The sequence below is a fragment of the Bos taurus genome, chromosome 5 (assembly GCF_002263795.3).
Source record: "Bos taurus isolate L1 Dominette 01449 registration number 42190680 breed Hereford chromosome 5, ARS-UCD2.0, whole genome shotgun sequence".
NCBI lineage: Eukaryota > Metazoa > Chordata > Mammalia > Artiodactyla > Bovidae > Bos > Bos taurus.
Window position 1 is genome coordinate 42,270,607 of NC_037332.1, and position 13,963 is coordinate 42,284,569.

Consider the following 13,963-nt stretch of genomic DNA (forward strand, 5'->3'; position numbering starts at 1 on the left):
GCCATTGTCCATTAAGACAAACTTGTTTTAATGGCTCAGAGGCCCTTCTTCCAGAAGATATTCAAGCTGAATTTAGAAAAGGCACAGGAACCAGAGATCAAATTGCCAACATCTGTTGGATCATTGAAAAAAGCGAGAGAGCCCCAGAAAAATATCTACTTCTGCTTTATGGACTATGCCAAAGCCTTTGACTGTGTGGATCACAACAAACTGTGGAAAATTCTTCAAGGGATGGTCATACCAGACCACCTTACCTGCCTCCTGAGAGATCTGTATGCAGGTCAAGAAGCAACAGTTAGAACCAGACATTGAGCAACAGACTGGTTCCAAATTCAGAAAGGAGTACGTCAAGGCTGTATATTGTCACCCTATTTATGTAACTTATATGCATAAACTTATATAAGTTTAATTTATATAACTTTCACCATGTGAAATGCTGGGCTGGATGAAGCAGTAGCTGGAATCAAGATTGCTGGGAGAAATATCAATAATCTCAGATATGTAGATGATACTACCCTTATATCAGAAAGCGAAGAGAAACTGAAGAGCCTCTTTGTGAAAGTGAAAGAGGAGAGTCAAAAAGTTGGCTTAAAACTCAACATTCAAAAACCTAAGATCATGGCATCTGTCCCATCACTTCATGGCAAATAGATGGGGAAACAATGGAAACAGTGACAGACTTTATTTTCTTGGGCTCCAAAGTCACTGCAGAAGGTGACTGCAGCCATGAAATTAAAAGATGATTGCTCTGTGGAAGAAAAGCTACGACCAACTTAGACAGGATATTAAAAAGCAGAAGCAGAGACTTGACTTTGGCAACAAAAGTCTATCTAGTCCAAGCTATGGTTTTTCCAGTAGTCATGTATGGATGTGAGAGTTGGACTGTAAAGAAAGCTGAGCACTGAAGAATTAATGCTTTTGAACTGTGGTGTTGAAGAAGATACAAGAGTCCCTTGGACTGCAAGCAGATGAATCCAGTCAATCCTAAAGGAAACCAGTCCTGGATATTCATTGGAAGGACTGATGCTGAAATTGAAGCTCCAATACTTTGGCCACCTGATGTGAAGAACTGTCTCATTGGAAAAGACCCTGATACTGGGAAAGATTGAAGGCGAGAGAAGGGGATGACAGAGGAAGAGATGGTTGGATGGCATTACCATCTCGATGGACATGAGTTTGAGCAAGCTCTGGGAGTTGGTGATGGACAGAGTAGCCTGGTGTGCTGTGGTCCATGGGTCGGAAAGAGTCAGACACAACTGAGCGACTGAACTGAGGCCCAAATTGCTGCCTTACATGCAACTCAGTCAACCTTACCGTGAGAATTCCACACTATCTTCTTCCTTCTGAGTGAGAGTTTGTGTTAAAATCCACACGAAGAATTGGAGTGCTGAGGAATATGGGTACTGGCTGAGTTTCTCTTTGAGAGTGTTATACATTTGCTCATTTGATACAGTTTGCTTTGGTCTGAGAACCATCTTGCCTCCTGGCAGGACAAAGGCTGGGAAGGCCCTGATTCTCTCTGATTCAGATTTTTACTTCTTGACCTCTGCACTGCTTTTGTTGGGTGTGTGAGTTCTCCTGGATTATTTGGTACATGTCCTTATTCCCATTTCTTTAAAATTAAAGACCAAGGATAGGTTTATTTTTTAATCTTCCCAGGACCTAATATATTCTGTGTTAAAATAGAGAAGAGCCCTAGAAAGAATGAAAGTAAATTTTGTAACCAAAGTGGGTTAGGTTGGGACACTATATATCAATTTTCTCATCTTTAAACAAGAATACTAATACCTACCTTGTGGAGTTATGATAAAGATTTAAAATAATGTGTGACAAGTGCTTAAAACAAAGTAAGTGAAAGTGAAAGTGTTAGTCTCTCAAGTGTGTCTGACTCTTTGTGACCCCAGGGACCATAGTCTGTCAATGGGAATTCCAGGCAAGAAAACTGCAAGGGGTTGCTGTGGGGAGAGAGCAAATTAGCCAAGATGGCTGTTCAGGCTCACTCACCTCAGGTTTTGTAAATACTGTGTAACAGCTGAGGTCATTTGTAGCACTGCTCATGTGCAACATGAGGTATTTGTTTGGTCACAGGCTACTTTGTGCTGTAATATGTGCACACCGATATATGAGTTCCACCTAAAAAGCAGCGGGTATTACTGCTGCATCACAGCTGTGTCAATTGAGTCAGCCAGGAGAAGAGAGAGCATAGTGCGTCTACTGCTACAGCTGCTGCATCAGCCAGCAGTGAATACTGTTATGGCCTCTGTGCCAGCCAGGAGAGAGGTTTGTGTTGTGTTAGGTTATGCTGTGGCTGCTGCTTTGTCTGCTGTGTCAACCAGGAAAGGATAAATGTGTCTGCAGTTCCTACCTCTCCTCGAGTCTTCTCCCAGCCTTTTACTTCGTGCTTTGCCTGCCATGGGTTCAGCAAACAGTACAGACAGTGTGAATATCAAGACAATTGGCACTGTCAGTAGCATCAGCAATACAGTTGCCATTCCAGTATCCAGGGGATCTTCCCAAGCCAGGGATCGAACCCATGTCTCTTACATCTTTCACATTGGCAGGGAGATTACCGTCTGAGCCACCAGGGAAGAACAAAGTAGAGTACTCAATAAATGGTGACTGTAATTACTATTATTGTTCAGATAAATGTTTAATATTTTTGAAATGAATTAGTTACCTGGTTTATGATTGCCTTTATGATTTTGGTCCAAGATATAAAACATTGCCCAATGCATAAGCTTCTGCAACCTAGTTCTTTTTTGGATAGTTAGCAATAGCCATAATGAATCTTCATCATCAATTTTTCTATCATAGTTTTATTATCACAGTTTATGTGATAAACTCATGACCTTTACTTTATGATGGATTGATAATTTTCTTGTTGTTTAGTCACTAAGTTGTGCTGGACTCTTTTGTGATCCTATGACTGTAGCCTACCAGGGTCTTCTGTCCACGGGATTTCCCAGACAGTATTCTACTGGAGTGGGTTGCCATTTTCTTCTCCAGGGGATTGAACCTGGGATTCAGTCTTCTCCCTGGGATTTCCGGCCCAGGCACTGAACCTGCATCTTTTGCATTCGCCGGCAGATTCTAGTTGTTTTATTATTCCTAATAAAAAGTTTTTCTTTGAACTTTAGTAAGTTAGTTCTCTGATAAGACAGCATGATTAATATTTTCATGGGGTTCTCAAGATGCAAATAAATGACTCATTGGGAAAGACCCTGATGCTGGAAAAGATTGAAGGCAGAAGAAGGGGATGACAGAGGATGAGATGGTTGGATGGCATCACTGGATGGATATGAGTTTGAGCAAGCTTCAGGAATTGGTGATGGACAGGGAAGTCTGGTGTGCTGCAGTCCATGGGGTCGCAAAATTACAGACATGACTGAGCCACTTAACTGAACTGAAGTGAACTGACAATATTGTTCAGAACTAAAGATTAAGATTCCCTCTTTAGAGTTCCATGTCAGTAGAAAGGGAAGAAGGAAAGCCAAATACAAAAAAAGAGATATGAGATTTGAATTTTTGATCATCTTTGAAAGCAATGCAGATGACCTTCCTTCACATTGCAAGGAAAGAGTACTAGATATGGAGTTTTGTTTACTGGTTTCCATTTCCCCTAAGATGGAAAAAAAATTTTTTAAGCAAAAATAATACAGTAGCTTAAAAACATGCAAGAATCATAGGTCTCATTGTGACTCTCTAGATACTTTAAGAATTAAAAGACAAGGAAACAAACCAAAAAAATGATTGAAGTGTGTAATATATTATAAGAAAGTTCTTCCAAGAACATCCTAAGAAACTATTCTATGTAGAGGACTACTTGATTATGAACTGAATATGAACACGGTGCCCTCCAGTTGTAAGAATATGCATTGGTTGGCTTAGTTATGCACTAGGTTAAGAAGAATATTTGTGATAAACTAAAGGTAGAAATAACTTCTTTCGAATGGAAAAGGATTTGGCTTTCAAGTGGGGAGAAAAGTGGAGGAAGTATACAGTTGTTATGTGAATTTTCAGAAGCTGCTTTTCTAATAAATTTGTATGAACTCAGGGCTCATTTTCTGAATTCCCTGAGTGTTGAAGAGGGATGATTTGATCTTTAAAACCTTTTCTGAAGGGCTTTATCCAGCATTTGAATATTCATTGTGTTTTCAAGGAAATATATTAAGTTCTATACTGCAATAACTAACCATGCAAAGCTCGATTTTAACCTCTCTTTTTTTTTCTCAACAGTTTGGAAGGACTGAAGTAATTGATAATACTTTAAATCCTGATTTTGTAAGAAAATTTATTCTGGACTACTTTTTTGAAGAAAGAGAGAATCTTCGTTTTGATTTGTAAGTTCCAGGAAAACTTGTATTTGGGGAAAAAAAGATTTTTAAAGACTACATTCATAACATGATGCTGGGTGCTACAGTTGTACTAAATAGATATTAGCAGGAAATCAGATTAAATCTGCTTAGAGTGTGGCCTGAGCACTGTCCCCAGCACTGCTTTGCATATTATAGATTATTTGCTATTTATTAAAAATATATAAAGTAATTACTTTACCTTGTTGAAATGCTGGGTGGAATATATGGGCATTCTTTCAAATTCTCCTGTGGAATAGGTGTCTTACAAATTCTGCATATACTCCAGAGGGATCCTCATATATTTCCATGGCTCACTTTCTCAGATCTTTAGATTTCTCTCAGTTGTTTCTTTGTATGGTACATGGTGTGTGTGTGTGTATATTTGTGTGTGCATACTCAGTCATGTCTTGACTATTTACAACCCCATGGACTGTAGCCTGCCAGGCTCCTGTCTCCATCAGATTTCCCAGTCAATAATACTGGAACAGGTTGACATTTCCTCCTCCAGGGGATCTTCCCAACCTAGGGATTGAACTCACATCTCCTACATCTCCTGCATTGACAAGTGAATTCTTTACAACTGAGCCACCTGGGAAGCCCCATATTACATGGATCTTTACCTAATTATGGCTCCTTTTATTTGTTCATGGACTCATATTTCTAAGCTTAGGCTGCCAAAGCTAAAATTTTTAATATTCTTATTATTTTGATACTGAATCAGGCATATTAAACTATTATCTTTAAATTCAACTCCCTGTCCACAGAGAATCTGGAGTCAGTCTATAACTGAGTTATTACACTTTTGTTCCCCAGAGGTGAACTATAGTGATTGTTGAAGGAAATCTATTGAAAGGGAAAACTATAACGTGTATTACAGTATGTGCTTTATATATAAAAATAACCAGAGACTTTATGAACATCACAAGTATTTAAAAAGAAAAATGTCTTAAGTAGCTGAAAACAATACAGTATACATGCTGTAACAGCTTATAGATATTTTTGATAACAAAAGCTATCAGTGTCTTATTTGAAAATGCTATAATTTTCCTCCCAATGAAAAACAAAAGTTCTTTGCTTTTAGTAGTCTTTCTCATTTTCTTCTAAAATGTGTACAATAAAATAACCTGTAGTGTTTCTGTTTAAAAAAGGAGAATCTTAAACCACTCCCTTTCCTCATGATCTATAGGAGTTCTAAGTATTTATTATTTTATCAAACAAAATTTATTAGGCCTCATTTATTTCCTTGAAACACTTTTCCAAATAATAAAAATGAGGTTCTTGAGAAAAAACTTAAAAGTGGAATGTAATGATTCCCTGACCATGTTTATCACGGTGATTGCATACAGTGTTACTATTTAAAAATCATACAGAACGTGGTTTCATTCTTCCGTTGTTCAAGGCCTCCATAGGAATCATTTTTAAGAAATTTCCTTCTTTCTCAGAATGGTACTCCCTTAATTTTTAGCAGTTACATTCAGATCTAACTTTATTATGTTAGTCAGTATTTCCTGATTCTTTATTCTCATTCTTTATTTTCCTTTCTCTCTTATTTTCTTTCTCAATTATCTGTATTGTTTTCTTGCATTTAAGAGAAATACATTCTTATTATAAACTTTAAATACAGGCACTTATAAAGTGAAAGTTCCCTGTAACCCCAGCACCAAAACATACACATATGCACAAACAACCAAAACTGTAAATGCATTTGCAGATCCCTTTTCTTTAAATATATCCCTGCATATGGAATCTCAATATTTTGAATATCTCAAATACTTTCTAGTTACTTGTATTATTTAGACATCTTTCTATGCCGCTAAATATATAGATATTCTTTCATTAATTTTAATGATTGCATAATTTTCATTATTCAAAGAAATGCAGTTTACTTACCCAGACATTTACTGATGAACATTTTGGCTGGTTCTATTTTCACTATTACATGTAATCCTGCAGTAAGTATTTTTTGCAGAAACATTTTGCTGTTTTCTTGCCTTTTCAGAATATATACTACTCAGTAATATTTTAAAATGAAATGATATGGCCAAGACTGCTTCTAACCTTTGAGACCATCTTAAAGATCATATGTGCTTTGTTGGTTCTTTAAACTCTTTGTCTAGATATTTGCTCTGATTTTCAGAACCATCATTCTGTTTTCTTTTGGTTACTGTCTGTCATCAGAACCCTGTCATCATCATGAGCAGCTGCTGCCAGGGGACTCTACTCACTCATTTTTTCCACAGTGTCTCATTTTGCCCTCCTTTTATTGGTTTCTTAAGTTCATGTCATTTGACATTCATAATTGTGGCTATTATAGAATTGTATGAGTAGAATGAAAAGAAGGAAAATGTTGGTCTCAAAAGGATGATAGCAATCAAATGCAAGTCAGTAGACTAGAGAGCAAAATTTAAGAGCTGGGCAGGTCATTCTGGAAAGAAGTAGGTAAAGAATGATTTACCTGAACACAGATGGTGATCAGCTAAAGGCTCATCTCTACTGAACTTGAGATGAAGGAAGCTAATGTATTTTAAAGAGTTTCCAGTAAGAAAATAAATTTCACTGAATTCAGTGTTGGTTAGTCATTTAAATATTATGCCTGTTTTGCTAAATATCATTTCAAGAGTTACTTTCACAAATTAATGACTCAAATGAGAATATATTAGGTTTAGGAAGCACCAGATACTTGTACCATGTTTGACAGGCTTACCTAGGTATCCTTAGCATGGACAAGGAAGTCTTAAAGATAGGAAGGAAGTTAGGACATTGATAGAACTTAATATACATCTCTAGTATTTTGTCATAAATCAGTAATATTGTTTAACTTGACTGTACAAGATTCAGGGAATTAAAGAAAACAAAACTTCAACACACTCACTGATGGAAATATAGAAGAGAAGAATGATTGGATGGATTAATATGTTTGTTACTAATATCTTCCAGTTATTTTTAAGCTACAATAATTATAGAAACTCATGTAGTTTGAGGGTTAGTATGTAAGTTCTGTAAGTACCAGACAAAAAGATGTGGTGTGTGATAGTAATACTACTGTTATTGTTTACAGTTTGTAGTAGAATCATTAATATATGTAAATAGATTTAACCAACCCAATAAATTTATGAGGCAGAGTTATCCCATTGTTATAAAAGAGAATACCAAGGCCTGGATAGGGGTTTAACTTGACATGCTCAAGGGTCTGAGCTTTCCAATATAGAGTCAAATTTTGCATAAAAATAGTTAATTTTTTTAAATCTTCTTTGTAAATTGGCAGAATCAACCATCTTTCTTATTTACTTTTGGTTGTCCTGGGTCTTTTTTGCTACGTGAGGGTTTTCGCTAGCTGTGGTGAGTGGGGACTACTCCTTGTTGTGGTGTGTGGTCTTCTTATTGCAGTGGCTTCTCTTCCTGTAGAGCTCTAGGCATGTGAACTTGGGAGTTGTGGGCATGCAGGCCCTAGAGCATAGGCTCAGTAATTTTTGTGCACAGGCACAGTTGCTCCATGGCATGTGGGATCTTCTCGGATCAGGAGTCAAATTCAATTTCTCTGCATTGGCAGGTGGATTCTTAACCATTGGACCACCAGTAAAGCCCATGCCTGAAATAGTTTATAATTTAATGGTACAAAACCTGAATTTCTAAAACTTTATGGAGAGTAAATAATGCCTGAACTATGTAATTTTAATTTTCCTCTTGGTTATCTAAAACAAATGAAAGTATTATGGTTTAAGTGTTCTATTTTACTCTGAATATAACAACAGAATATATTTACTCTAACTATGCAAAAGTAGGAATATGTAGGAAAGTAGTATGTTTGATTAGAATGGACAATATTGTATTATTTTATCATAGTGTAACAAGAATAAAGAAAGTACCAAAGCAGTGTACATGATTGATATATTTTAACTTCTTCAACTTTTTTCTTTTTTCCAAAAATAATATAATATTTTTCATAGAAATTGTATAATGTTTGAAATGTGAGAGCATGTTGTAAAATGTAATTAAGCATCAGTAAATAAGCATCTGTAAATAAGCATCAGTAAATAAGCATCTGTAAATAAGCAACGGATGTAAATAAGCATCAGTTAGAGGAGGACATAGCAACCCACTCCAGTATACTTGCCAGGATAATCCCATGTACAGAGAAGCCTGGTGGGTTACAGTCCATGGAGTTACAAAGAGTTGGACACAACTGAATGACTGGGCATTTCAAGCGTCATATAAACTTTTGAAGGTAATTGGTTAATTTCAGAAGTTTGAGTCAAGTAATATTATCTTCCTCCTTGGAAGAAAAGTTATGACCAACCTAGATAGCATATTGAAAAGCAGAGACATTACTTTGCCAACAAAGGTCCGTCTAGTCAAGGCTATGGTTTTTCCAGTGGTCATGTATGGACTGTGAAGAAAGCTGAGTGCTGAAGAATTGATGCTTTTGAACTGTGGTGTTGGAGAAGACTCTTGAGAGTCCCTTGGACTGCAAGGAGATCCAGTCAGTCCATTCTGAAGGAGATCAGCCCTGGGATTTCTTTGGAGGAATGATGCTAAGGCTGAAACTCCAGTACTTTGGCCACCTCATGCGAAGAGTTGACTCATTGGAAAAGACCCTGATGCTGGGAGGGATTGGGGGCAGGAGGAGAAGGGGACGACAGAGGATGAGATGGCTGGATGGCATCACTGACTCGATGGACGTGAGTCTGAGTGAACTCCGGGAGTTGGTGATGGACAGGAAGGCCTGGCGTGCTGCAATTCATGGGGTCGCAAAGAATCGGACACAACTGAGCGATTGAACTGAACTGAACTGTATATTATTTGAATTTTATATGATCTCTAAAACATTCAGAAAATTAAGACCTGATAAAGGGATGCCTAGATAAGATTATCAAGAAAAGTAACAAATATATTTTCTTAGTTTATGCACTATTTTTGATATCACTTTAACTTGGAAGGAAAGTTATGACCAACCTAGACAGCATATTAAAAAGCAGAGACATTACTTTGTCAACAAAAGTCCATCTAGTCAAGGCTATGGTTTTTCCAGTAGTCGTGTATGGATGTAAGAGTTGGACTATAAAGAAAACTGAATGCAGAAGAATTGATGCTTTTGAACTATGGTGTTGGAGAAGACTCTTGACAGTCCCTTGGACTGCAAGGAGATCCAACCAGTCCATCCTAAAGGAGATCAGTCCTGGGTGTTCATTGGAAGGACTGATGTTGAAGCTGAAATTCCAATACTTCAGCTGATGTACTCCAGGAGTTGGTGATGGACAGGGAGGCCTGGCGTGCTGCAGTTCATGGAGTCGCAAAGAGTCGGACACGACTGAGTGACCAAACTGAACTGAACTAACAATTTCTTCTAATTATCCATTTATATAAGTATATAGCCTGTGAGAGCAGGCTTTCTTTCTTTTTCTAACACTGATTTTTCTACCATATCTATCTAAATAAATGTGAAAAGTAGTGTAATCTTTCTCTAGTTATGAGTACCTATTTATCCATTGTTCCTAACTGATTAGTTTTTACATTTTGTCTTAGCAGTGTGTTGCTTCTAGGAAAAAATATTCATTGCTGAAAATGTGGAAAATTAGAAAAGGATAAAGTGGTTAATGAAGTTACCTGTAATCCCAACCTGGGGCTTCCCTGGTGGCTCAGTGGTAAAGAATCCACCTGCCAATGCAGGAGACAGGGGGTCGATCCCTGGGTTGGGAAGATGCCCTGGAGATGGAAATGGCAACCTACTCCCAGTATTCATGGACAGAGGACCCTGGTAGGCTACAATCCATGGTGTCACAAAGAGTTGGACATAACTTAGCAACTAAACAGCAACAGCAACAACAATCTCTACCTACCTCACTCAGAGCACTAATGGAAATACCCTGACATACTTACAGTAGCATGGCCTTTTGAAGGAGCAACAGTGTTGAATAATACAATAGTCTAAATTGGACAACATAGATGTAATTGGTTTTCAGAATTGTTTTTTTATTTATTAACCTTTATGTTAATTTTACAAATTTCTATTATTTTTTTATTGAAAAGAAGCTTTTCAGTTGCACATTATGGAAGGTTTGAAAATGGCTTTCAGAAGATTTTTTTAGTTAACTTTTAATGCTGATGGAAAATTGCTATTAGAGAGAGAGAGAGAGAGAGAGAGAGAGAAAATGAATGAATATATATTTCTGGCAGCACTGGCCCAAATTCCAGTAAGTTCTGATTAATCCAAAATTATTATTATGGTGATTTGGTTGAGATATTTTAAGGTTAGTTTGTCAGCTATGAGTTGTAAAATTCTCCTGCCTGTTTGATTTGATGTATCATTCAAGAGACATGGTTTCTGTTATTATGCTGTTTTATCACAGTGCTATGCTTTATCACAGATAAAGTCATAACTTTAGCATTCATTTATTTTGTTATAATTGTTACATGTATAATAGTATCAATACTTTATAATTCTCCTTGTTGTCATAATTGAAAACTTTATTATTGGTAGAACAGTTGTCATTGAGAAAGAAGTGGGTAGCTATTTCAGTATGTAGTATTTTCTGAAGAATACGAGAAATCATATATAACTACTTATGCTCTAATTTTTCCATTTGGGTACACCAACAAGGGAGTTACAGGTCTAAATTTGACTTAGGTGAAAAGTGAAAGTGAAGTCATGAAGTTGTGTCCAACTCTTTGCTACCCCATGGACTGTAGCCCACCAGGCTCCTCCATCCATGGGATTTTCCAGGCAAGAATACTGGAGTGGGTGCCATTTCCTTCTCCAAGAGATCTTCCCAACCCAGGGATTGAACCGGGTCTCCCACATTGTAGGCAAATTCTTTACCATCTGAGCCACAGTAGATGATTTCCCTCCTTTGTAAATGAATGGTGATAATTATGGAATTATCAAAATTCAGTTGAAGCTGAAACTCCAATACTTTGGCCACCTGATGCAAAGAGCTGACTCATTTGAAAAGACCCTGATGCTGGGAAAGATTGAGGGAAAGAGGAGAAGGGGACAACAGAGGATGAGATGGTTGGATGGCATTACCGACTTGATAGACATGGGTTTGGGTGGACTCCGGGAGTTGGTGATGGACAGGGAGGCCTGGAGTGCTGCAGTTCATGGGGTCGCAAAGAGTCGGACACGACTGAGCGACTGAACTGAACTGATAATTATGGAATGCATATTGTTATTGCAATCTATTTTTGAAGATTCTCAACACTTTGAGGGAAAATATGTTCCTTTATTTCTTCCAGTAATTGTCTCAACACTGCCAATTTCAGTTTCTCCAATTGGTTAAGTGTCGTCTTAACAATGCCAAGGTCTAACTGCATGACTTTTTAGTCACTTTATATTAGAACTATCTCATTTGTTAATAGTTATATAGTATTTATTTTAAAACTTTAATCGCACACTTAATCCAAAACTCTTTGCTTTCTCTCCCTTCAGTTGGAGATATTGTCATAGCTACTTACAAAAGAGAAGGAGGTTGGGATAGCAGAAAGGTAGGGGAGTTGGGAAGCAGATAAGTGTGTCTTTCTCCTGTGTTCTGAAAAACCTAGGCCTTAGAGTGTACTGGCCTCAGGGGATACATATCAAACACTCTGTCCTCATTGTGGAGGAGGAACTAAAAAGTTGTGCATCAGTGCTAAATCAAATCTCAGAGGTATAGTTTTGGATGAAGTAGAAAAAAAAAAATAGCTTTATTGCTTTGCCTGGCAAAGGGGGACACAGCAGACTCCTGCTCTTGAAAACTTGTGTCCTATCCTGGGAAGATGTGATGAGGAATTTTATAGCAATGGTTCAAGGGTGGTGTTGTTGATAAGACTAGGGTGTGTGAAGGACCTGTACTCTTCTAATCTGGTCTCAGGTCATCTCTTGATTTGCTTCTCTAGTTCCTTTAGTCTGGCCTTGGGTGGTATTCTCTGGGAAAAACATCTTCCATTTGTTGAAAATTTTACTTCTATAAAGAGCTTAATGATATTGTTAAGTGGAATCAGTACTCTGCTCCAAGGCTTCACTATTGTTTCTTGGCTGCTCCTCCTCTGTCTTTGCATCCCTTCACTTCCATGATTAGCAACTGTGAAATCTGCAATTTTGGAACTCAGGAAAGGTCATGGAGGTGAGAGTCTGTTCCTTACCAACAAGAAATAGGAGACATGGAAGGCTTCCATACCCAGGAGCCCGACAGGTCCTGCTTGATTTCAGAAAGACGTCGTTCTTTGTACGTCAGCTTTCAGAAGGCACTTCCCAGCATTGTCAGCTAACATTCTCTTCCACTGGCAGCCAAGGATGGACCTATTGTTGTTGTTCAATTGCTAAGTCGTGTCCAACTCTTTGCAACTCCATGACAGAGGGCTAGATGCTATCCTCTCCTTCACACAATCATCCTAGATTTTGGAGCTCCCCTTCACCTTGCTTTGGGGAATGGAAAGAACCTCCTCCTGCCCCTTCAGAGATAGTGAATAGCTTGTCACGTCATGAGTAAGCTTTGTAGAGAAGGGTTTGACCCTAATGAGAGTGACTTACTGGCAGCTCTGAGCTAAGCATGAGAAGGAACTTAGTATCTCTTGTTTTCAGCTTTGGGCCTTAGTTGGAATTTCAGAAATACAAGAAAAATTCCAGTCAACATCTGTTGCCCTCTATTAGAAAACATAATCATTAGGAGTCACCCAAATCAGTTACTGCCAGTTCAGTATTTTACTAAGATTTCAACAGCAGAATGAAGTGGTTTACAAAATTCCTGTTAGTAAATTTAGGCACAAGTGTACAATCCTGGGGATAAACTACTGAACTTTTGCTTTGCAATATATCTTTTCTTATTTAGGGGGATTATGGCATTCATAAACATAGATACACACCCACACTCACACTCCCCAGCCCCATGCACACAGATATATTTTTACCATTTAGGATGTAGTGTTTATGTTCTGACTTATGAGAATTAAAGCCAGTGATATTTTTAGAAAGTTAGAAGGAAAATTCCCATAAAAGAAAAATCATGGTAATTTTGAAAGCATTGTAATACAACATATTACAATGGGAATTACCTATTTTTGAGATAATAGCATTATAAAGCTTTGTTAAAGACAATTAAGGAGGATTGTATTTGAAGATACTTAAATTCTTTGTGATGAAAACACAAACACTTCATTTTTGCTTATTGAATTGAACTAAATATACCATGTTCATTTCTGTTCAGTTCAGTCGCTCAGATTTCCCCTCCTTCAGATTTCCTTTTCCCTTTAGGTTCACCACAGAGCACTGAATAGAGCTCCCTGTGCTATGCAGTATGTTCTCATTCAGTCCAGTCACTCAGGTGTGTCCGACTCTTTAAGACCCCATGGACTGCAGCACGACAGGCCTCCCTGGCCATCACCAACCCTCGAGTTTATTCAAACTCATGTCCATTGAGTAGGTGAGGCCATCCAACCATCTCTTCTCCTCCTGCCCTCAATCTTTCCCAGCATCAGGGTCTTTTCCAATGAGTCAGTTCTTCGCATCAGGTGGCCAGCGTATTGGAGTTTCATCTTCAACATCCGTCCTTCCAATGAATATTAAGTACTGATTTCCTTTAGGATGGATTGGTTGGATTTCCTTGCAGTCCAAGGGACTCTCAAGAGTCTTCTCC

The 13,963-nt window shown here is 37.9% G+C and overlaps 1 protein-coding gene across 3 annotated transcripts in view; it reads left to right on the forward strand.

Moving 5' to 3' along the window:
* CPNE8 (copine 8) overlaps positions 1-13,963 on the forward strand; it is a 278,744-nt gene that overhangs the window by 76,930 nt on the left and 187,851 nt on the right. For all 3 annotated transcript variants that reach the window (NM_001098085.2, XM_010805078.4, XM_010805075.4), the window contains exon 4: positions 4,237-4,340. In NM_001098085.2, coding sequence (NP_001091554.2) covers positions 4,237-4,340 — 104 coding nt within the window. The remainder of the gene's footprint in view (positions 1-4,236; positions 4,341-13,963) is intronic.